The sequence below is a fragment of the Balaenoptera physalus genome (genome assembly GCF_965194825.1).
Source record: "Balaenoptera physalus genome assembly, chromosome: 5".
Lineage (NCBI taxonomy): Eukaryota > Metazoa > Chordata > Mammalia > Artiodactyla > Balaenopteridae > Balaenoptera > Balaenoptera physalus.
The window spans coordinates 123,697,152-123,720,239 of NC_138884.1; the positions used below are offsets into that span (position 1 = coordinate 123,697,152).

At 35.3% G+C, this 23,088-nt stretch overlaps 1 protein-coding gene across 32 annotated transcripts in view; it reads left to right on the forward strand.

Moving 5' to 3' along the window:
• ANK2 (ankyrin 2) overlaps positions 1-23,088 on the forward strand; it is a 689,779-nt gene that overhangs the window by 520,456 nt on the left and 146,235 nt on the right. For 16 of the 32 annotated variants that reach the window (XM_082462697.1, XM_082462713.1, XM_082462715.1 and 13 more), the window contains exons 5-9: positions 10,264-10,362; positions 14,211-14,396; positions 14,847-14,870; positions 17,859-17,957; positions 19,302-19,400. In XM_082462697.1, the coding sequence (XP_082318823.1) occupies positions 10,264-10,362; positions 14,211-14,396; positions 14,847-14,870; positions 17,859-17,957; positions 19,302-19,400 (507 nt within the window). The remainder of the gene's footprint in view (positions 1-10,263; positions 10,363-14,210; positions 14,397-14,846; positions 14,871-17,858; positions 17,958-19,301; positions 19,401-23,088) is intronic. The other 16 variants (XM_082462711.1, XM_082462716.1, XM_082462717.1 and 13 more) reach the window with 1 other exon arrangement.

The following is a 23,088-nucleotide window of genomic DNA, read 5'->3' on the forward strand; positions in this document are numbered from 1 at the left end:
CCACCAGCCCAAATTTCTTAATCACTAGAAATAAAGACTGGAAGAATTCTTATACCTAAGAGGGCACTTGGACATTCTTCATTAAGCAAGTCATGGCATTTCCAATACTGTCATTTCTAGTGAAGAGCTTAAGAAAAGGCTAATTGTCCAATTACTGGAGAAAAGTGTGTTTGTTCTCTGAGGTAATCTGATCCCGGTTGAAGGGGACAGCTGAGGGGAGTGGAAAGAGTACTGTGTTTGGAGTCCTTCAGTGTTCAGACCCTGATCACACCCCTTGTGGGTGTGCCCTTGGATGAACGACTATGAGCTGTAGTCTTAAATGGCCCTAATAGCATAGCGGTGGGGATAAAACACGATGACATAGTAAACACTCCATAAAGTTTAACCTTCCTAGAAAGATTTAGTACATTAATCATTTTAATGTCATCTAATAGTTTAGCTATAATCCTTTAAAGAGGACCTTTGAAGAGAAGATGGTTAAAATAACTTATAATATCCCAACCCTGGTAAAGAATTGTCATGTTCTGATTATCTGAGAAAATTTGTATGACATTTTAATTAATAAAATGCCTTCTTAACTACCAAGCAAGCGTATAATCGTATCTTTTGTTCTTTTGCCCTGAGCACACCCGCAAAGTACAAAAAGTAGTCTTTATTTTTGTGACTACAATTAGTACCCATTGGTTTTTTTACATCCTTTGCAGCTGTGCATTTATGGTATATTTAGGGAAATAATTTGAATTATCCTGACCTTAAAGCTGTGTGATAACTTTGGGATGCTTCCCAAACTTCTCTCTCATAATGCTAATTCAAAAGAAGAAGATGGTACATAGTATTTGGAATAGAAACTAGAATAGTAATTCCCAACCAGTGTTAACTGGTGTGTGACAAAAAGCCTCCTACCATTTCGTAGCTAAGGCTGCTGAAGAATTCTGCTTTGTGAAAAAATCTAAATCTTAACAGTGACCTTCCTGCAAAAGACAAGAAGGTTTCATCAAAAGGGGAATTCTACTTTTGCTAAGTTTAAACCCAGAGCTATCTATAACCATTCCCATTTTCTACTGTTGGGATTGATTGTGTAATGTGTTGATGAGTTTTCCAGTAGATGTGGAGAGTATATGCAATGTTCTTATTAACTGCCAAATGGCACAGGGAATTAAGGGTATTATAAATATTTAAAGCTTCAGTTTTCAGACTCTCTTAGATATAGATTGCTCCATCTAAGCAAATATACACAAGCTACCTACTTTACTCATTCCTTCTTATTAATGGAAAGGCTATATCATTTTTAATTGCAAAAAACTAAAAGAAAGGTAACACATGACTACCATGTTAGGCTACTCTGTCTTTGTGTTTTCAAACAGTGATAGCTCCTAAAACTCACCATTCTACTAGAAGGATCCCTGATATACCTCCTTGGAACACAGCACAGTTTACAAACGATTGTCCTGGTAGTTTGGGAATAAGGAAGACATTGCTGAAAGTTATAACTCATTCAACATCAAACAGAGCAGCAGTGTTTAATAGTTTATTTTCAGAGTTTTTAGGTTAGATAGCATTTGAAGAGAGTTATATGACTAGAAAATTTGAAAAAAAAAACAAAACTGTCTAGGATCTGAATGTCTTTCATAAACAGAAAGGAAGTAGAATAGAGTAAGAGTGGTAAGAGATGTGGTCGGCAAGGTAGGCTGTGGCCAGATCATGTATGACCTTGTTAGACATTGTGTTAGTTATTGCTGTGTAACAAATTATCCCAAACTTAGTGGCTTAAAACAGCAATAAACATATATTATCATCATAGCTTCTGTGGATCAGGAATTCAGTAGTAGCTTAGCTGTGAAATTATGGCTCAGAGTCTCTTATGAATCTTTAGTGAAGATGTTGACCAGAGCTAAAGCCATCTGAAGGCTTTCCTGGGGCTGGAGAATTCACTCCCAATGTAGTTTTTTTCACATGGTTGGCAAGTCGTTACTAACTGTTGGTGGGAAGTCTCAGTTCCTGCTCATGTGAGTCTCTCCACAGGCTGCTTGAATGTTAATATGGCATGGCAGCTCATTTCCTCCAGAGCAAGTCACCCAAGAGAAACCTAGTAATAGGACAGTGACTTTGAACCCTAGCCTCGGGAGTCACACATCATCGATTCCACCATAATCAATGCATTAGAAGTGAATTACTAAGTTGGTCCACACTCGGGGTAAATAGAGTTAGGTTCCACTTTTGAAGGGAGGAGTGTCAAAGAATTTGCAGCCATATATTTTTGTGTGTGAATTTTTAATTTTTATTTATTTTTTGATTTTTTAAGATGCCATTTTACCAATGACACAATTCTTTTCCAGAATCCTCTTCATAATTTATACTTAGGTTTTGAGCTTTTAGACATATGCATTGCTCTTTTTTAAATTTTCATTTTATATTGGAGTATAGTTGATTTACAATGTTATGTTAGTTTCAGGTGTACAGCAAAGTGACTCAGTTATACATGTACATATACACATGTCTATTCTTTTTTGGGATTAACATATACACACTACTATATATAAAATAGATAACCAACAAGGACCTACTTTATAGCACAGGGAACTCTACTCAGTATTCTATAATAACCTTTATGGGAAAAGAATCTGTAGCCATATTTTAAAACCACCCAGATGTAGAAAGAAACTTGGATCCTATTCCACTTTATTTATTCATCCATTTAACGAATATTTATTGAACACCTACTATGTGCTAAGATTGTTATGGGCACTGAACAAGGCCTCCCAGAGAAGGTGACACTTGTGTCAATGCCTGAAAGATGAAAAGAAAAGGGCAAAAGTTTCCAAGCATCTTTGCCTCTGCTGTGTCCATTTACTTCCTACTAACCTCCTGTTCCCTCCTTAACCTCTGTTACTGCCCAGTCCCCTTGGAAGTTCACTCAATCTCTGGGTTAAAATTTCCTCAACTGTAAAAGGATGAGGCTCCTTTTAGCTATAACATTTTCATCTAGAAAAATAGGGCAATTTCTTTTAATCATTGAAATATACTTAATAATTTTAGCAGCATAGAACTGAAAGTAAGAACAAGTAAAATAACAGTGAGAGGGCTTCCCTGGTGGCGCAGCGGTTGAGAATCTGCCTGCCAATGCAGGGGACACGGGTTCGAGCCCTGGTCTGGGAGGATCCCACATGCCGCGGAGCAACTAAGCCCGTGAGTCACAACTACTGAGCCTGCGCGTCTGGAGCCTGTGCTCCGCAACAAGAGAGGCCGCGACAGTGAGAGGCCCGCGCACCGCGATGAAGAGTGGCCCCCGCTTGCCGCGACTAGAGAAAGCCCTCGCACAGAAACGAAGACCCAACACAGCCAAAAATAAACGAATAAATAGATAAAAAAAAAAAAAAAAAAAATAACAGTGAGCAGTTACAGAGAAATTAATTTATATACCATTTGAAGTTTCTATAATCAGTTTCTACTCTTTAAGCTTACACTCGATCTATGAAATTACCTAAAGTATATCTTTAGCTGGGTGGTAATATGTTAGGCATGAATTAGAGATCTTTGAAATTTAAAAAAAAATTTTTAGACCTGTAAGAATTCCTTTCAAGATGCATTCTTGCATTAGATTTTACTCATGTTTGGTAAATTTACTTGAAGTTCTTTTTTTAATTCATTAGACTCAGTATTGTGCTTACAGAACAGAATTCCCCAAGTGAAATATATGCCTGCAGCAAATACACTCTGACTTTTCACACAAACACCACATTTCTTGAGAGGGAGAATGAAAGAAGAATAGAAAAATACGGCAAAGGACATTTTCTTTTCTTTAGATCTACCGTCTTGATTTCATTAAGGCCTCCTAATTTCCTCTCAGGTCTGTGTGCTTGGGCCTGAGATGCCTTTCTTCATGGTATCAATTGCTAACTCTTTAGTGCTCTGACAGCATTTTATTCGTGCTTCTCTTTTGGCAGTTATAGTATGTCTTGCGCTATGGTTCCATATACGTGTAGTCGGTGAATCTGTTATATTTTCTGCTCTTGAGGGCAGGAACAGTATTATGTCCATATTTGTTACTTGGCACCTAGTCCGGTGTCAAGGTGAAAAACTTCAGAACAAATTTGGTGCTATAAAAAAAGACCTTTTTTTGAAGTCCCCATTACAAGAAAAATTATTTATGGTGATAGATGATAGCTAGACTTACTGTGGACATCACTTCTCAATATGTACAAACAATAAATCATTATGTTATACACCTGAAACTAATATAACATGTTAATTGTATCTCATTTTTTAAAAAGAGACTTTTTGAATTGAACAGTAACATTGACTTTTTTTTGAATTTTTGAATTTTATTTAATTAATTTTTTTATACAGCAGGTTCTTATTAGTTATCTATTTTATACATATTAGTGTATACATGTCAATCCCAATCTCCCAGTTCATCCCACCACCACCCCCGCCACTTTCCCCCCTTGGTGTCCATACGTTTGAACATTGACCTTTATGTTAAGATAAAAGTGATTTTGTATGATCATTCCAAGTCATCCAACTAATGAATCTTAATTTGTGTAATAGAAGAATAAGGTTATATGTTCTGGCAAAATTATGTCTGAAAAGTTAAGATTCTGTAAAAATAGGTAATATTGATACTTCTTAGAGTTTTGATCCTTATCCAAAACATTGATTCTAAACCATTTATTACTTTTCATACTGACATTATTTGTCTCTTATATAATTTCTTTGAAATGACGTACAGATATCAATAGGTTTATTGCATTAAAATGTTCCCCCAAACTGCAATAAATCTAACATTTGATAGGAAGATTATCAGCTCATGTTCATTCAATTTTCCCAGATAATCCAATTATCAAAAAAAAAAAATTTTTTTTCTCCAGTGGCTAAAACCTGATTACTGGTTCATATATCACTAATGAAAATAGGAACAACATTTTTGGTAATATTATAAGTGTTTGAATTCTCTAAAATATGATACAATTTCTGGATTCGAAGAAAAGTATTTTAACTTTTTAATAAAACTGAGAAATGTTATCAATAACTAATAACTCATGCTGACTGAAACCACTTCTAATCTTTAAGTGGAATATAAATACATGAATACTAAATGACATTTCAAAATCTCAAAACCGTTTTAATGTTTCTAATCCTCACTTCTCATCTGAATTATTACAAAAACGTTCTTTCTACTCCTCCAGACTATTCTCTGGCCATTTTCTAATTCATCCTCCCCTCTCTGGCAAATTGATCTCTTTAAAATGCAAATGTGACCATGTCAAGCCCCTGCTTAACACCCTTCAGTGACTCCCAAGTGTTCAGAATAAAATTCAGGTGCCTCAGTGTGACGGGTGGGGTCTGATCCCTGCCTGTCTCAGCCTCCTCACCCCACTAGTCACAGTGAATTTTCCGAAGATCCCTATGTGGTCAGGGTTTTCTCTTCTCATGGGGTTTCCTCTATTTGAAATACCTTTCCTGCCTCTGTGCCTAAATTCAGTGTCTTCATATCTTAGCTCAAACCAAATCACTCCCAGGGTCTTCCAAGTATCCCTCCCAGTGTTTCCTTCAGATGTAATTTTTTTTTTTTTAACTTTGGGTTTATTTATTTATTTATTTTTGGCTGCGTTGGGTCTTCGTTTCTGTGCGAGGGCTTTCTCTAGTTGCGGCGAGTGGGGGCCACTCTTCATCGCGGTGCGCGGGCCTCTCACTATCGCGGCCTCTCTTGTTGCGGAGCACAGGCTCCAGACGCGCAGGCTCAGTAGTTGTGGCTCACGGGCCTAGTTGCTCCGCGGCATGTGGGATCTTCCCAGACCAGGGCTCGAACCTGTGTCCCCTGCATTGGCAGGCGGATTCTCAACCACCGCGCCACCAGGGAAGCCCCAGATGTAATTTTTTATCCAGTTGAGCTCCGTGTCCTTTTATGTTCTCCTTATACCCAACACATAACTTTTTTTTTAAAAGAAACTAACTATATATGTGTTCACTGATCTGTAGTACTGTAGTTTGGTTACTTGCCCATCTCAGCCCCTGGGCAGTGAGCTCCTAATAAACAGGGAGCTTTCATCTCTGAATCACCAAAGCTGAGCACAGTGCCTAGCAGCGAAGAGTCACCAAACACAGTTTTAGTGAATAAATATAAATGAATGGCAAATAACTAATAATTTGCCATGGAGAGGGATAATGTTCAAAATATTTAATCACCAGTTGGTAGAGGCATCTATTGGTCGCCCTGGAATTACCCTAACAACAAATAATGCTGTACTTGTACGCATCCCTCAAGTATCAACCTGGGCTCCGGATCTCTTTGACTTTTTTATACCAAAAAGGAGAAAATGCATATACTTTCATACCTACCTGCAGCCAGACTATTTTAGAAAAACGTGGAGACATAATATATTGGAAAGCACTTGGGTACATGGACACAGGAGCCGATAACCCTGTGTGGTTGACCTATTTATGTGGGAAGATAAAAGCTTTCCTATAAAATTTACAGTGGTGTTAAAGTGCTGCCATGCCCTTTCCCAATTACCCAGAGGTGTGCTTCACATTCTCTGGTGGACTACTTCTTGTTAAATTGCATCAGTAAGTTAAGGAAGGATAATTTCCCACATCTTTAAGACCTGTAGTAAATCTTTACTGCCTTCTTACTTCATATGTTTAGTAACAGTAAATAGCGCCCCCTCCTTCTAGCCAAGGTGCTGTCTTAGCTCATGTTACCGTCATCATTTAAATACACTATCGCAAATATTGCAAAAGCTGATTAATCCCTTACTTCCATTCTTGAATCCTGCCATCCCAAACCAAGGCATCTGTGGTCACCAGAGTGAACTTTCCAAAATGCCTACGTGATCCGTGCCCAAAACCATTCAGTTGTTCTGCATCTCCTAAAACAATGTCCTTGGGGAAGTTTTTTAAATTGAGCTTTTTAAAAAAATGCATGTACTTTGGCTTCATATATGGAGAATACAATTCAGGAGAGGCAAGGTGGTCCCTAGGCATTCTTATAAGTTTCCACAGGAGTTTCTATAACACAGCCAGGCTGCGAACCACACATCCGCGTGATCAAATCCCAACTCCTTTATGGGGAAGAAGGCTGGCCATGTACTGGCTCCTGTCTGTCACTTCCAGTTCATTTATTAGCTGGGAGACTTTGGCCAAGTTACCTAAGTGTTTGAGCCTCAACTGCCTTATTTCAACTGGGGATAATAATACCAATGTTACAGCACTATTCTAAAGATTAGAGATGATGTTGGGCCATTTAATCTATCATCCAAACTGAGATACTATTAATAATTACTCCAAGATAACTATGCATAAACTTAGACCGTCCTGGGGAAACCGGAGCATGTGGTCATGGTAATTTGAAGCAGTAGAGTCAAAGCATTTCCCACAGTGAATGGCACAGAGCAGAAGTTCAAGAAATCATTTTTATTTTTATCATTCTTTATACGTGCCTCCCACTCTGCTGGAAGGCCTTGCATGCTGAGGTTGTGGCACAAGGAGCAAATGGTATTCATGATGCCCTCTAACCGAGAGACTGATCATTTGTCTGTCACTGCCCTTTCCCCACCAGATACTATATGTTGTCAGCCTTGATGTTTCTCTATTTTTTATATTTTCCCTTTTCTTTCTCTATTACTCTAGCCCACCATTAACGCTTGCAGGGCCCAGGACAAGACTGCAAAAGAGGTCCACTTACAGTATATTTTTAAAACTAAAAGCTATATATCAAGCTAATATACTATCAAATAAGTTTCTCCTATCCTCCTACCTTGATAAATATATCTTTCTAGCAATATGATAGGTCTAAATTTAGACTTCTTAGAAACCTTGGAGTTCGTTCCACGCAGGATTGGGGCTGATTTTGCACTCTGGCCCCTCTCCTCTCCTCATCCCCTGCCCCATCCGCACCTCAAGAGCATCATGTGTAAAGGTGTACACACCCCAGCCTGCACATTCAAGCTCTGTTCATCTCCTAACTTCCACCCTCCCTCACAAACAGCTCTAAGAGTGTGTATTAGACTCCTGTTGCTGCTGTAACAAATTAGCACAAATTCAGTGGCTTAAGATAACACAAGTTTATTCTTGTATAATTTTAGAAGTCTGAAGTCTAAAAGCAGTCCTACAGGGCTAAAACCAAGGTGTTGGCACGTCTGGTTTCTACTTGAGGCTGTAAGTGAGAAGCAGTGTGGTATCTTCTCTCTGACCTCCTGCCTCCCTCTTATAAAAACCTTTTGTGATTATATCAAGCCTACCTGGATAATTCAGGATAATCTCCCCATCTCAAGATCTTTAACTTAATCACATCTACAAAGTTCCTTTTACCATTAAGTTAACATTTACAGGTTCCGGTAATTAGGATGTGGGCATATTTGGGGGTGTTATTCAGCCTACTGTAGGGTATGCCTACCTGTGGACCCTTGGGACGATGAACCCAAGGAAAAAATCTGAGCCAGCACTGGAACCACACTTGGGGCTGTGTGGGCAGGAACTCTGGGTGGTTTCATGTCTGGTGTGTGATCTGGAAGCAGGGGAGCTGCAGGATGAGGATGGGCATGCCCCCTTGGCCCTCTGGATCCCTTGCCCTGATCAGCTAGAAGAGGTCTCTCTAAAGTTCAGGACCCAGCACAAGAGCCTAAGGATGGCACGTCTCTCCTTTCCCCTATTCATCTGGTAACCACAGTCTATTTCCCTTTCTTCTGATCTACACACAAGATTCTGTCAGAGGGAAACATGTAAGCAAATTGTTTTATTCTGTTCAAAGTTCTTTTTGCATCCCTGCCTTTTACTTGTCGTGAAAGAGCCCCATTCCACACCCACTCATTGTTTTTAATCATCCTCACTGGCTTTCCCTTCCTTTGAATCTCTAATTCCATCCTTCCGCCACCTCTTCAGTTCTTAAAATACACAAGATTTCACCTATTTTCTGTGTTTTAAAAAATATGCTCTCCAGCTTGCAAGTTATTCCTGAATCCTACAAAACTGTCAGTTCATTCCGTTTGTAATGTTTCTTAGTTTTAAAGTTTCCACCATCATTTGAAACCTACAGATTTTCTTTTGTAATCAAATTTAAAATTACTTTTCCTGTTCTACTTGCATACTCTGTATTTCGCTCTATCTTGACCATTTTGAATAATGTTTCCACACTTATACAAGGTATACAGAAGAATTTTTCAAAAAAGAAAAAAAATTTCCTCTCCTTGTAAATTTTTGGAAATACCTGAAGTTTCATCTATGTTTTTACTCATTCTCATTAATGTGTGGAATTTTTAAAGTAATCAACTGTCTTTAAGACTCTGACATAATTTTAAGAGAATGCTGTGTTTTGAGAGTTGATGAATTAGTTCACAAGTTTTCTTTTTTAAATAAAGTTTTGTGGGTTTTTACCTTAATGAAGTATTATATATTGCAAAGGATCTAATGAAAAGAAAATTTGCCAGTTTATACTTAGTTTCAAACTCATGTTACAAAATTTCAGTGCTTTAAAAAAAAAAACTATGACTACATAATGTTATCATATTACCGTAGTATGTACTCCATGAGGGCAGATGTCTGTCTTGTTTATCATTGTTTCCCAGTGATGGCCCAGCTACCAGTGCTTGGATTTTTAGTAAATAATTGAATAAATGAATATGAGAATTAACGAATGATAGAATTTCAGAATGGCTTTTAAAAAGTAATGTAAAGATGTTCGGTATAAATCATGCTACCTCAAGCAGAACATTGAAATACAGATTTTTAAAATTTTCAATCAGCTTTGCAATCTCTCAGCTTATTCTGATATGAGTAATAATTTATACCTTTAAGGGTGTTGAAATGTATATATTCAAGATAATTGTCGTCTGTTTAAATAGTTTATGAATTGATAAATATAGGTGATACTACATAAATACTACTTTATATAGATATTATATATAATGAATGATATATATTATAGAATTATATAGGTATTAAGCTACTAAATATCTTTAGTATTAACACAGTGTTGGGTGATAAGAAATGTGAATCTCTGGTGCTGAAATGAAGGCAGGAAATGAGGGGGATATTTCTTCCCTTTCTCCTCATTCTTTCAAAAATTGTGGGTGGGAATTGGTTAACTTTGATTTGTCTAGTTTTCTGATGGTAAATGCATGTATGACTTCTTCAGTGTGAAGGTATGCTATATGTTTCACCATTTCAAAGTTTTGCTTCACAGTATTCTCTTTCTTTGTCTTGTATTTTTCCCTGGTTTAAACTTTACAAATGACTGAAGATACCTTTTTCACTGTTTGTCCTCAGAATGGCTTCACTCCTTTATACATGGCTGCCCAAGAGAACCACATTGATGTTGTAAAATATTTGCTGGAAAATGGAGCTAATCAGAGCACTGCTACTGAGGTAAGACTGTCAACTCTAAAGACTTGAATTCTTTGATCTTAATGTCCATGTTCTTTGTATCCAGATGCAAAGGGTCTCCATTACCTTTATCCTACGAGTGTTCATGTTACTCTTGTAATCTACAACAGTGGCCATGAACGAATGACCCAGTGCACACAGTTCAATGAGTTTATGCCTTGATTTGGGATTCATGTCAATTTATTCTTACATGAAATCATGCTTCCATCAATTTGCCATTCTCTAGCTTTTGGGAGCTTTGTACTATTCTAAAATCAATTTATAGTAAATTTTATCCATCTCTTTTCATCACTGTTTTATCTTTGTTAGGATCTAATACAATTCCTTAAAGGAAAGTTTTTTAATGATTAGCAATAATTCAGAGTTATTTATGTTCACACAATTTCATGAGGAATATTTCATCAGAAAGCTGTTCATATTTTATGAAGTACAAATTATGACATGTGGTTGTGTGACTGTGATTATGGCAACAACTGAATAGAATGTTCAAAATCAATCCAGTCTCAAAACGTTCAGGCCATCTAGACATAAAAAGGGGTTGGAATGGGCCAACTTACAACATCACTTTCCTTTTCCTGTGTGTGTTCTCCAATAAGCCGAACCTGCTTTGTATTTTCCTTCTCATTTTTGCCTAAACAGATTAAGGAGGGAGTTCAGTGATTGTTTGGAACAGTGATTTTTAAGTGACGCTCAGGATGCTTTTGAGCTGGGAGAAAATGCCTCAGGGACCACTAGAAGGTTGGGAGTAGGTGACACAGGAGAGGAGGGGAAGAGAGCTCCACTGGAACATGCCTCTCCTCACCCAAAAGCAACCAGGCTTTAGTTTTCCTATTTCATGTTCTGTGGCTCCACTGACAAAATTTTAAAACTCCTGCCCTGGAGTGAAAGATGACTGGTAGATAGATGGCTGTCACCCAGAAACTATCTTGATAACTTTTAATGTCTAATATGGCCTCCTTTCTGGACAATTAAGTCTTTAGGTGAAATAAACATGAAATCCCTTCTACCCTGCACTGTGGGGAGAGGTCATTTATAATCTATTAAATTCACGTCCAGGACCTTTGAGAGAAAACTTTTTATGGAGCCTGGCAATAACTTTCTGACAGCTTACTCTCATTAGTTAAAAACAATCCCAAGACATCACTATTAATGGGACCACAGTTCCTGTTTATGACTGGAAAACACGACTGCCTAGTATGAAGCGATTTCACGTTCTCTACTCAGCACACACAGATTTTACACTCCTACCACATGAGTACAGCGTGATTTTTATGATTATGATTTTATGACTTTCTGAGACACTAATTCTGTCAATGAGTAGCACGTGAATATCCTCAGGCAAAGCTTGGGTAACAGTATGAGACTATATCTCTGCATTAGGACCTCTGAGAAATGTACCAAACTATGGAAATATGCATTTGTTTTACTTTATTTCCTTGAAAGCAGAATCATTTACCTAGAGAAACCTTTACACTACAGAGTTCTACTCACCAAATAGACTTTTCTAGTGTATGATTTAGGGAAATACAGCCTGACAGCATTGTCAGCTTTCTCAAGGCTCCTCCAGTCTGGACCTCTGTAGCGTCTCACTCTGCTTCCAGAAATACCCTTTTATGTATGTTGCATCAGTGGAGTCTGTGTTACACTCTGATTCTCAGAGAATTAAAACTGTCTCTTATTTCCACAAAGAAATATGACTGTTGCAAGTAACTCACATGAGGTTTTGAATCCTAGTTTAGACACATATATGCCTCTAAACAAACATATATTTGTTTTGTTTTTTAATCATTTAAATAAGTAAAATTAATTTTCCCTGACTGGATATGTATAAACTTAGTTGATTAATTCCACACCACTGGCCTGAATGGTTATCAGGAAATACACTAATGGAAAAATCTTTGCATGTTCCCTTTTAGTCTATCATTCTGTGAATGAATAACATCTTCACGGGGCTATATGGTTGATTACTATTTGATCTTTTAGGCTATATTGCTAAATACCTTCTACGGTTGTGTGTACATGTATGAATATACTTAAAGAAGACACTTAGCCTGAACCCATTAGTAGCCCTAATTTGCAAAACTTAGTTACTAATCAAGACACTGTGACCACTTTAAAAATCAGATAATTATGAGATCATTCAGTATGGCAATGAAACTCATGTTTGAAAAGAAATATTTAAAGTGTTGAAATTTCCCATAATTATAGCAGTTAGCATTGGTAAATAAATGATGAAAAATGAAGCTACAGATTTTTAATATAGGTTTCCTTTTCATAGAGTTAGTGAAGGTACTTCAAAAAAATCATTTCAAATCTTTACCCTTCTCCCATGAAGTGTAGATTAGAATGAAATCCATGTGGTGGAGGTCCAAAGTTAAATTCTCTGAAGGGAGTTCTCTGTCTGTCCAGTACCATTTTTATAATTCTCTGCTTTCTTCCTTCTTCCTGAATGTTACCAAAATTGAAGGCTAAAAACTTTTTAATTAGGTTCTGTGCTGTCAGCAAATGCCTTGTCTCTAAGAAAAAATAAAGTTCACATTCTTTTAATATAAACTATCCCAGTGTTTCAGGGGGGAATCAAATTAAATGTGTGCATGGTAATGAGCTTGTTCTTTCCTCCTTCACAGAGGGCTTAATTTGTGCCAAACAAAGTTCTAAATTTAGGCTACTCTCTTTCATCTTACAGCACTACATGCTTTACTCTTCCACTCCATTAAGTAATGTATTTATTTAAAATTCAATTCTAATTAAAAAAATTCAACTCTTACTGTGGTAGTGCATATATGATATGATGCATTTGAGGGAAATGATTTTCCCTCCGAAGTCTACAGTTACCTTTTAAAAAATTACTGTTGAAAACAAATGGAGTAGTTAGATGCTGATAAATTGCCACTGTCTCTGGAATATATTCAATAGATGTACCATATCCAATTGCCCTCATCTCTTCTGTGAATGGAAACATTTAACTCTGAGACTTATTTTCAAGCTTTTGTGAATTAAAGGAGGTTTTCACATTAACAGAGCCTAGAATATATATGTATATTTTTTCTACTTATTCATCACCTTTCCATTGCTGAATACTTGTTTCTAGAGAGAAAACATAGCTTCTAATTTTTCTAATGTGGTTATCCATCTACATCTAAGGCTCCTCTAACTTTGATGATCTTTGTTATTTTTTTAATTGTTTGTTAAGTTTCGAATTGAAAGACTGATTTTCTTTACATTACTTAGCACAATTTTATATCTAAATGATTTAAATAATATACAATTCAACTAAGTGCAAACTTAATGAATTAGCCTTATTTGCCAAAGAATTTTAGATCATATTATGTCCTAAACTTCCCAAATTAATTGGTAACAGACCATTCCATTAACAGTTGTTGTGAGATATTTAGCAACTTGCATAGTTAATCATGTAATTTATTTCCCTGTCTTGGCTACCATATCTTTGATTCTCAGTCAGACTTGTTCTCCATTATTTCTACCCATCCCGCATTTTCCTTTCCATAAGCAGGCATTACTTAGGGTTGGTTCAAATTTTTATTTTCACATTCAAAACACATTTGAATACATCCTGTGTGCATTATGGTTTGTTAGGAAATGCAGATGTTTTAAAAAATAAATAGAATGGGTATTTTAAAAAATCTGATGAAGCCAGTACATAGTACAACAAATGATGATAATTTGCTTTAATCTTCACAGTAATAATTAATCCTTTCATTTTCCTTGTCAATCTTAATCATTAATTTGAAAATTAGATGCACTATTTCTTGGAGGTGAATCCCAGGCTTCCAAAAGTTGCCGGAAGGTTTTTTCTTGTGTTTCACCAGGATGGCTTTACGCCCCTGGCGGTGGCGCTCCAGCAGGGACACAACCAAGCAGTGGCCGTCCTCCTGGAGAATGACACCAAAGGGAAAGTGAGGCTGCCAGCTCTGCATATTGCAGCTAGGAAAGATGACACCAAATCTGCTGCACTCCTGCTTCAGAACGATCACAACGCTGACGTACAATCCAAGGTAAAAGCTGCATACATTTGTGGAAAGGCACTCTTCGGCCACCAGATTCCTCCTGGGAGATGATGAAGAAGTAGGCCATGGTGATAATGCAAAATTACTTCTGGTCATCAAAAGGGATAATTTACTTTCAGAGGTATTTCAGAAAAAAAGGGGACTGTCTCTTGAGTACAGTAAGAAAACAGAAAAAAACCCTCAGGATAATTTTCTTTAAAAGGTGAGGTTCAGCATTTTAGAAATCTGCTTATTCATTCTATTTCTATTTGTGGTAAAAAAATAATAGAACCAGAATTAGAAAGATATAATTGTATAATGTTATAGTTGTCTTTTTTCTGTAGAATGCATTTTGGCATGCTGGAACGGTATATTCAATTGCAGAGAACAGATTGAATGTTTCCTTAATTTTGCACTGTGTAATATCTTCCCTCTTTTTCCCACACAACACTGCTTCAGATGATGGTGAATAGGACAACCGAGGTACAGTATTGCGGTTATATCAAAATATACCTTGTTTTTATTTTATTTTTTGTCCAATTAGAATAAATGCTCACTAATTTATACTAATGATTGGAACTTTCATTATTAGGGAATTAATTAATTTGGAAACTTTGCCCATAATTAAGGCAAATGGATAATTCAAAAATTTTAATATAGCATGTATTTGAAGCATTATTTAATCAGTGAAACTTTAAATAGCTTATTAGAGTAGAGCATGAAACAAGACTCTTCCGTAATATATATTTTACTAAGTGAGCTTTATTATTAACTTTTGGCCAATAAGAGATGTGACCTCCTTTCTTAATGAGAATTCTCCATTTAGAATTTAGTGAAGTGTAATTTAAGGAGGTTTCTCTGCCACTGTTTCATCCTGTTACCTAACTGCAGTTGCCCTTCTATTCTTTTTATTTTTACCACACTGTATATAATCAGTAATGATATTGAGCCTATCATGAGCAAAGCATTTACTTTTATCTTGCTTTCTTACAATAGTTGTCATGAAATCATCTATTTTCCACATGCCTAAATAAGTCCCATCAATTAACAAAATCAACAAGAGTATTTGGTTCAGAAGCCTCTGAGAGTGTGGGGGGGGGCGGGGTGTGTGTGGTATACGAGGCACTAACACAAACATTGTTGAAAGTATATTATAAAAATTAACCTATATTATAAAAATTAATCTTCAAAGGCAAGCGACTGCTTATGTAGGTTGATTTTCACTTTGCTGAGGGAATTCTTTAGACTAACATCTCATATGATCACTGGGTTGTGGGCCTATGGGGGTTTTGAGCATTCACACTTAGTATTTACCAAGAGTAGTGTATTTCTAAACCTAATATCTTGTTTATTGACAAATTTACCCATTGAGATGTGAATAGACTTGAATTATTCATATCATTTCTTCTGTTCCACGTCTGAGTGTGGAACTTAGGTCAGAGATTTTTTTTAAAAAGCCCAGCTGCTTGGTGAAATTGCTCAAGACTGGAATCATACAAATTGATATATCTTAATTACTGATTTTAATACCTTTCTTTTGTAGGTGATTTTTGGTAATCGTTTACATTTTTTAAAGCAGTATTGGCTCTAATCATTATGCTGAAAGCAGCAATTTGAGTAGCTACATACTGAGTTAGAAATATTTCTTCGGGGACAATAGAATAACAAAGAGGGAAAACCCCTCCATCAATAGTCCTGTAGGAAGGTGACCTGAGCCTTCCACCTCCATGTTACTCAGGGAAAAGTTCCTCTGAGGGGCTTATACCAGCCTCGTGTTGATCCAAGAGTCACAGCCTGAGGCATCATCATGGATTTTCAATGAGGCTGTGTCAGAAGATAAATTAGTTTATTTCTGCAAATAGGAAAAGTAATATTATTATACTTGAATAATTTGAAAATGATTCATCAGCAGTCACTGTGTTTTTCTGAAATTAAATTGTAACTTGAATAAAAGGTGCATATTCAGGATATAACTGGGTGACAGGAAATATCAGGATAAAAATGAAAAACATCTAGTCAATTATTTCCTAAAGTACTAAAGTTTGGCATTTTATAAAATAATAGCCAGGTTGTAGACTGATTTTTTTCTTCTATATTGACATTAATATTTGCCATCATGTAGACACAAAATAAAAATATCATGACCACAAGAGTAGGATTTGGATTGATAGTTACTATTCTTATTTTGTGTCTTGATTTGCTACAGTCAGAAATTATTTGCAGCTAATTTGGCTGATAGCACAGAGGAATTTCTATTACCTAAGGTATCTGAATGCTTATTTAGGCCATTTTAAAAATAAAGTCACCAAAATCTATATATCAAGTGAATAGAAAAATAATGGTTGTGATTTAGATAATGTTTCTTAGAAACAGTATTATACACATCAAAGTTCATTTCAAATAAAAGAGAACAATGCAAAATATCCTCAAAACTGCAGGATTTGATATCCAGTTTTACAGGAACAGTCTTTATTTTTCCTATAATCTTTTATTAAGCAATGAATATTATGGAGAACAAGAATAATGCCTCTTTTCATACTTTAATAAGAGAAGAATTAATATGCTTCTACTGTGAAAATGGCAGATTTCTAACTAAATTTTCATTAGAAAAAAAAGAAAGGAAATATGCTTTTCTTCCATTTAAGATTTTCAGACTCATTTTTAAAACATTCTGATAGTAAACTGTTCTCTAATGCTCATGTAATTGATTCAACTTGCTTATTTTATTCTATATCAATCTTATTTTATTGATAAAGTTTGGTTTAATTAACATTCAAAATTGGGTTCCACTTAAGTTTTTCTTTATTTTATATTCATATTAATTCCAAGTATATTGTTTAATTTTTTTTAACTTTTTTTTTATTATAACAATATAGTCTGACTAAACATAGTTGTTAAAGAGGATAGAAATGTCAGGACAATGTAAATGATGTAAGATGAATTGTATATGTTCTGTAAGAATTTCTCACAATATTTTCATAGTTCCAAAGATACAATATCAACCAATGCTGTTTTTCATTTTAAAAAACACCCAAACCAAAACACAAACAAATAAAAAAAATAGAAATTTTGAGATTTTCTCTGGAGAAAACATTTTTTATTCATAATTATATTACTTCTATGGCTGGAAAAATTTGCTGTTTAATCATATCGTTTTGTTCTAAAGCTAAATCAACTCAAGAAACATGGTTTCATACAGATAACAAATCTCATAAATAGATAAATTGTTAATGTAATTGGAAATAATGTTGCCAAGAAATGTAGGATATTTATTTACCTGTTTATATGTTGACTTATTTACCACTAAATTTAAATAATAGCACTGAAACTTAAAAAGTCTTATTAAAGCATTTATGATCTGAATTGCATTGTTCACGTATTAGGTAGATGTGATTTTCTTCACTAATCCAGTGACTGCAACATACAGAGGTGAAATGCTTTACTGACTGTCATTTTCTTTGCTTTCCACAGAGTGGTTTCACCCCTTTGCACATTGCTGCCCACTATGGAAACGTCAATGTGGCAACTCTTCTTCTAAACCGGGGAGCTGCTGTGGACTTCACAGCCAGGGTATGGATTAAAATAGTTTCTTTTTATTTTATTTTATTTGGCCATGCTGCATGGCTTGCGGTATCTTAGTTCCCTGACCAAGGATTGAACTGATTGAACCGGGGCCCTTGGCAGTGAAAGCATGGAGTCCTGACCACTGGACTACCAGAGAATTTGGCATTTTACTAAAGTAAAAATTAACAATGATAAAGATTTTATTTCCTTTTCCTTACCTGGATTTATCTGTGCTGGAGATATTAGATTTTCCATTTTTTTCCCTTCAAATCACAGGAAGTCGTTACAACCCAACACGTGAAAAATAGTGTGTCAGTTCACATGCACGCAAATCATTTGCAATAAGGAAAATGTTGATTCTCACATCAGTATGAGCAGTTACGTTTAAAGGTCACTCCACGAATCATGAACAAACAGCTTCAAGTTGATAAAAAATTAAACTGTTAAAACATTAAGTATAAAATGTATAACTACATTTATACTATGTCCTAACAGTGACTATAGGGCATACAATTTGACAGGGATTTTTTTTTTTAATAAATTGAGAATTTGCTCATATGAGGAGTCTTACTGAAATAGTAAAAAGACATTATGATGTGTTATAGTTTTAATGGTATGCTTTCACTGGAAAGAATTCACTTACATGACAATTATAAAACTCAGTGTACTTAATATGAATCAGTAAATGCAGTACTTGAATATTTGCAAAATCATAACATACCAAAAAATCAGGTACACATCCTTGACCTAATGATGGTATATGATAGCCAAGAAAAGAAATACATATAATTCATGTATATAGTATTTTTGTCCTTAGAAGTCTTCTTCTCTGAAACTACATTGAGTTATTTTCAAGTTTTTCATACTGAATTATTCTGAAGAAGGTGTTTTTAAGAATCATTTTTCCATTGGGTATTGATATGTATATGTGTACTCTATTTTTAAGCACAGTAAACTTTAGGATCCCAGAACCTTTAAGTACATAAGTGTTATAATAAGAAAGATAGACTTTAGCCTAGGGCTCTATCTAGGTAGGATCTGAAATTTTGTTTCTATTGAATATTATGCCAAAGTTCTCCCTTTGTCTCTTGACTGTGATGTGTACATTCAGTACATGTGTTGTAGTTATTGACTAACTTAGTTATGCAGTTTCATTCCATTTATCATTCTCTACAGTGCTTTGTGGTTTGTGTGCTTTTCTTGTTCCTTAAAAATCAAAAGCATTGAAACCATAGAAACCTCAGATAAAATTACAAAATAGGTCACAATCTCCTTTGTGCTAATACGAAGCCATCACCATCATGCCCTGTCATACCCAACATGCTCTTGTTTGGTCTTTCCACGGTGTAGAATGGAATCACTCCTCTGCATGTGGCTTCCAAAAGGGGAAACACAAACATGGTGAAGCTCTTACTGGATCGTGGTGGTCAGATCGATGCCAAAACTAGGGTGAGTGTCTCTGTTCTTTCAATTTCCTACCATTATTATTTTTTGTATTCTTTTAGCAGACACTTTAAAATACCAGTCCCTAAACACAGGCAATGTGTTTTCAAGGAAATTGCTTTCTTGGATTAGATTTAAACCTCATACAGCATTTAAAGGTTGCACATCATATGTAAAGTGGAATTAATATTTGCTCGTAAGTGCCTGGAGAAACAGAATGCTAGCTCCTCAATGAGACAGTTTTTCAAGTCCTTGCTTATTGATTTTCATGGAACAAAGATCAAAGATTGAACTTACTCATCTCTGATTTGGCTAGCTGTAAATATCAAGAACCCAAACTCATTTGCATACATTAAGCTATGAGAGTGTGGTTTTTATGTAAAATACTTTAATACATGTTGAAAATCTTTTGCTTCGAACTTTTCAGCTCCTAAGTCATTTTTCTTAAGTGGTTATGCTATAGGGATCTGAGCAGGAGATCTCCTATTATGCTTATGGAAAAAAAGGCATACAGTTATTATGTTGCACTTTTACTCATGTCAACTCGCTAAGAGGCAGTGCCCTTCATTCATTTCAAACTTGTTGAGTTAAATACAATTCTGAGTTTTTACGCACTCCCAACAAATAAATCATAAGATAGGCAGGACAGTACACCTGTTGAAAGTGCAGACTATGAATGCAGATTACCTAATTTCAAATCCTGCTTCTACTGCTTACAAGCTGAATGACATTGGCAATTTACTTGCCTTCTCTGAGCTTAGGCTATAATACTACCTACCTTATAGGGTCGTGTGAGAATCAACTCTTAGGTATTTTTTAAGTGGCGTTTAGTAAATTACTTAGCTTCTCATAATTTTTTATTATGTAATGGTAGTTATGCACAATTACTTGCTTAAACATTAAACTAAACTAGTATTGTACTTTAATATTAATTCTCTGGAGTAGACTTGATTAATCATAGACTTAAGCAAAACTTTAAACATTCCTATTATATAAAATTTAAAAATATATGGTAGAAGAAGTCTATGGAAGTTGGTAGATAGAATATGTCCCTTGTGATATTTTATCTTCACTTTGTTTAATTCTGGGACTTTGCATTCTCATAGTCCAAGGAATAAGGATCCAATTTAATTCCCTTGCAAATCTTGAGGCTAACAAATATTTTGTTTAATAAACCTTATCATCTTTGAGCTTCTAGAAACTACACCAATCCCAGACTATACATTTTGGGTTTTAATGATCTCAGGAAATGTTGCTTTCTTAATCTCATTTCTCTAAGACATTTGGTCCAGAGCACTTGTGTCATATTATCATCTGGGAGTTCTGGAGTGGTTTGCTTTGTCTATCAAGATCTTTGTTGCGGTGTCCATTGTCTTTGCATCAGAGTTTTATATGGTTTCTACCCTTCGCTTTGATGGCATGCCTTTTCCCTTGCTATGCTGTAGGTGTGCAGAATTTGGAACAATTACATATGATGCTGCATGCTTTGCTTACTTGTTCTCTATATTTAAAGGAAAGAGTTTCTGTACCTCCTCCTTTAAGTACATTTCTAACATAATGAGTCCCTTTACACTTACCTTTCTGTTTCTCTTGAGACTCTCTAATAATTGAGAGTACCAATGGAAAGACAGCACTTTGTAAATGCAAAAAACTTTTACCTTGGTCAATGTCTTAAGGATGCACATTGCTCTTATTAATGCTTTTCTGGAGTATTCATTCATTATTGAGGCAATTGATTTTGTTTTTATTGATCATCACAATATTTGCTTTTTTCTTTAAAAGATGCTCTAATTTGCATTCCCTACATACATTTGCATATACAATTTAAAAGTCTAACTACAAATAGGCATTGTTTTTTCCTAAAAGAGTACTAAGAAATGGAGAGAAATGGATTCTTATGCTAGTTCTGCCATTAACTAATAGTCCTTGAGCAAGTTAACAATGAAATGTAAGCCTTGGTTTATTATTCTTGAAGGGACTATTTGGACTGTATTTCATCCAGTGTAGCCTTTAGATATAGCAAATCAATGGAATTGCATTCAAGAATTTATAAAGTGAAAATGGATTTTCTAATTATACATTGTACAGACATTCTGTTCATTCCTTCCTTAAACAAATAATTATTGATTTCCTACCTGGTGTTGTGAACCCTAGAGATAACAGCAGTTAACAAGACAGACTATATCCCTTTACTCAGAGATGCAAATCAACACTACCCAAGGGATTAGGTTAGCAGTGTACTGGTAAAAGTTTAATAATCAGCTCTTCAAAAAAATAAAATAAAAAGCTCTGATTTGTAACCTTTGCCTTTGATGATTTCCATGGTGTAAATACTTTCATACATTCACCATGGCCAATTGGAGCTACCAATATGGTATCACTGAATGCAGAATTGGGAAAAGATGTGCAAAAAATTGACTCTCACTAGTGTGTGCAAACTGGTTCCAGTACAACCTAAGGATCAGTCACAATAATGAAGGTGGTGCTGAGCTTTTCCCTGTAAATGAAAATACTTCCTCATCTCTAAGGAGTAGGATTTTAAAAACAGTTAGGTTCTTTCAGTTTTGGCTATAACTATCAGACCTGTATCCTTCTTACCAAAAGTAAAATCAAGTAGGAGGTAAATACTGAAATGCAGTGCTGTGGTCTGGAATCAGGAGGCCAGTTCTGGAACTATAATATTTGATTACTAAGGGAATATGGTTTGCTTTTTCTTTTGTCCTTTAAAAATATATTTTTAAATTAAAAAATGTTATACTTGTTTTTGACTATCTTTTTAGGTAGCACAATAGTGTGTCTTTATATGGAATTTAAAATAATATTAATATTATTGTTTCATTTTTTTCACAGAGGTCTCAATTTCCCCTAGCAGTCAAATTAGTCATAAACATTCTGAATTTAGTATGTTCCATCAAAAAATTTCCCTTGGTCTTATTATTTTCTCACTTATAATGTTTTCATTATTAGGAGAAGAGCAAGATATATAAAGGCTTTGGGGTAATTAAAAAAAAAACCATACCTGTAGTTTCTCCACCACTTTCACCAGCACTATGTCAATCACTGAGACATTTTGCATCTCATTGGCATTCTTATCATTGACTAGAATCTAGTGTGAAACTCTGAGACATTTTCACCGGAGCCCCGGTTTTCTGGTATCTGAAAAACCTCATTTTAATGTTAAAACAGAAATGTTATAGCTAAAATGATATTATTAATTCAAGTTTTATTAAAGGCATTATTCATTTTTATTTTTAAACTTATTTTTTATTTAAATGTGGAAATACTTCCTATAAGGATTATGGCTAAAATATTGAAATACATATTTCAATGCAAACAATAAAAGTATACAAAAAACATTAAAGGATGATGAATGAAAAACAATACATCAGAAAAAGGGATCACCGTTGCTACTTGTTATTAGGAGTAATAATTAAAATAATAACAATAGTGGCTACCAATTGTCATATGCACACGATGTTCTGGGCACCCTGCTACGTACTATACAAATATCATCTTAATTCATCTTCCTAACAACTTACAAAGTATTATTATTTTCTTGTTGAGAAAATATGGAGGTCTCCATTTGAGAAATGAGACTACCAAGGGGAAAAATGAGTTCCAGAGGAGTTATATAACTTAACCTAGGACACACAGCTTAGTAATTAGCAGAGCCTATATTAGTACACAGAATTCA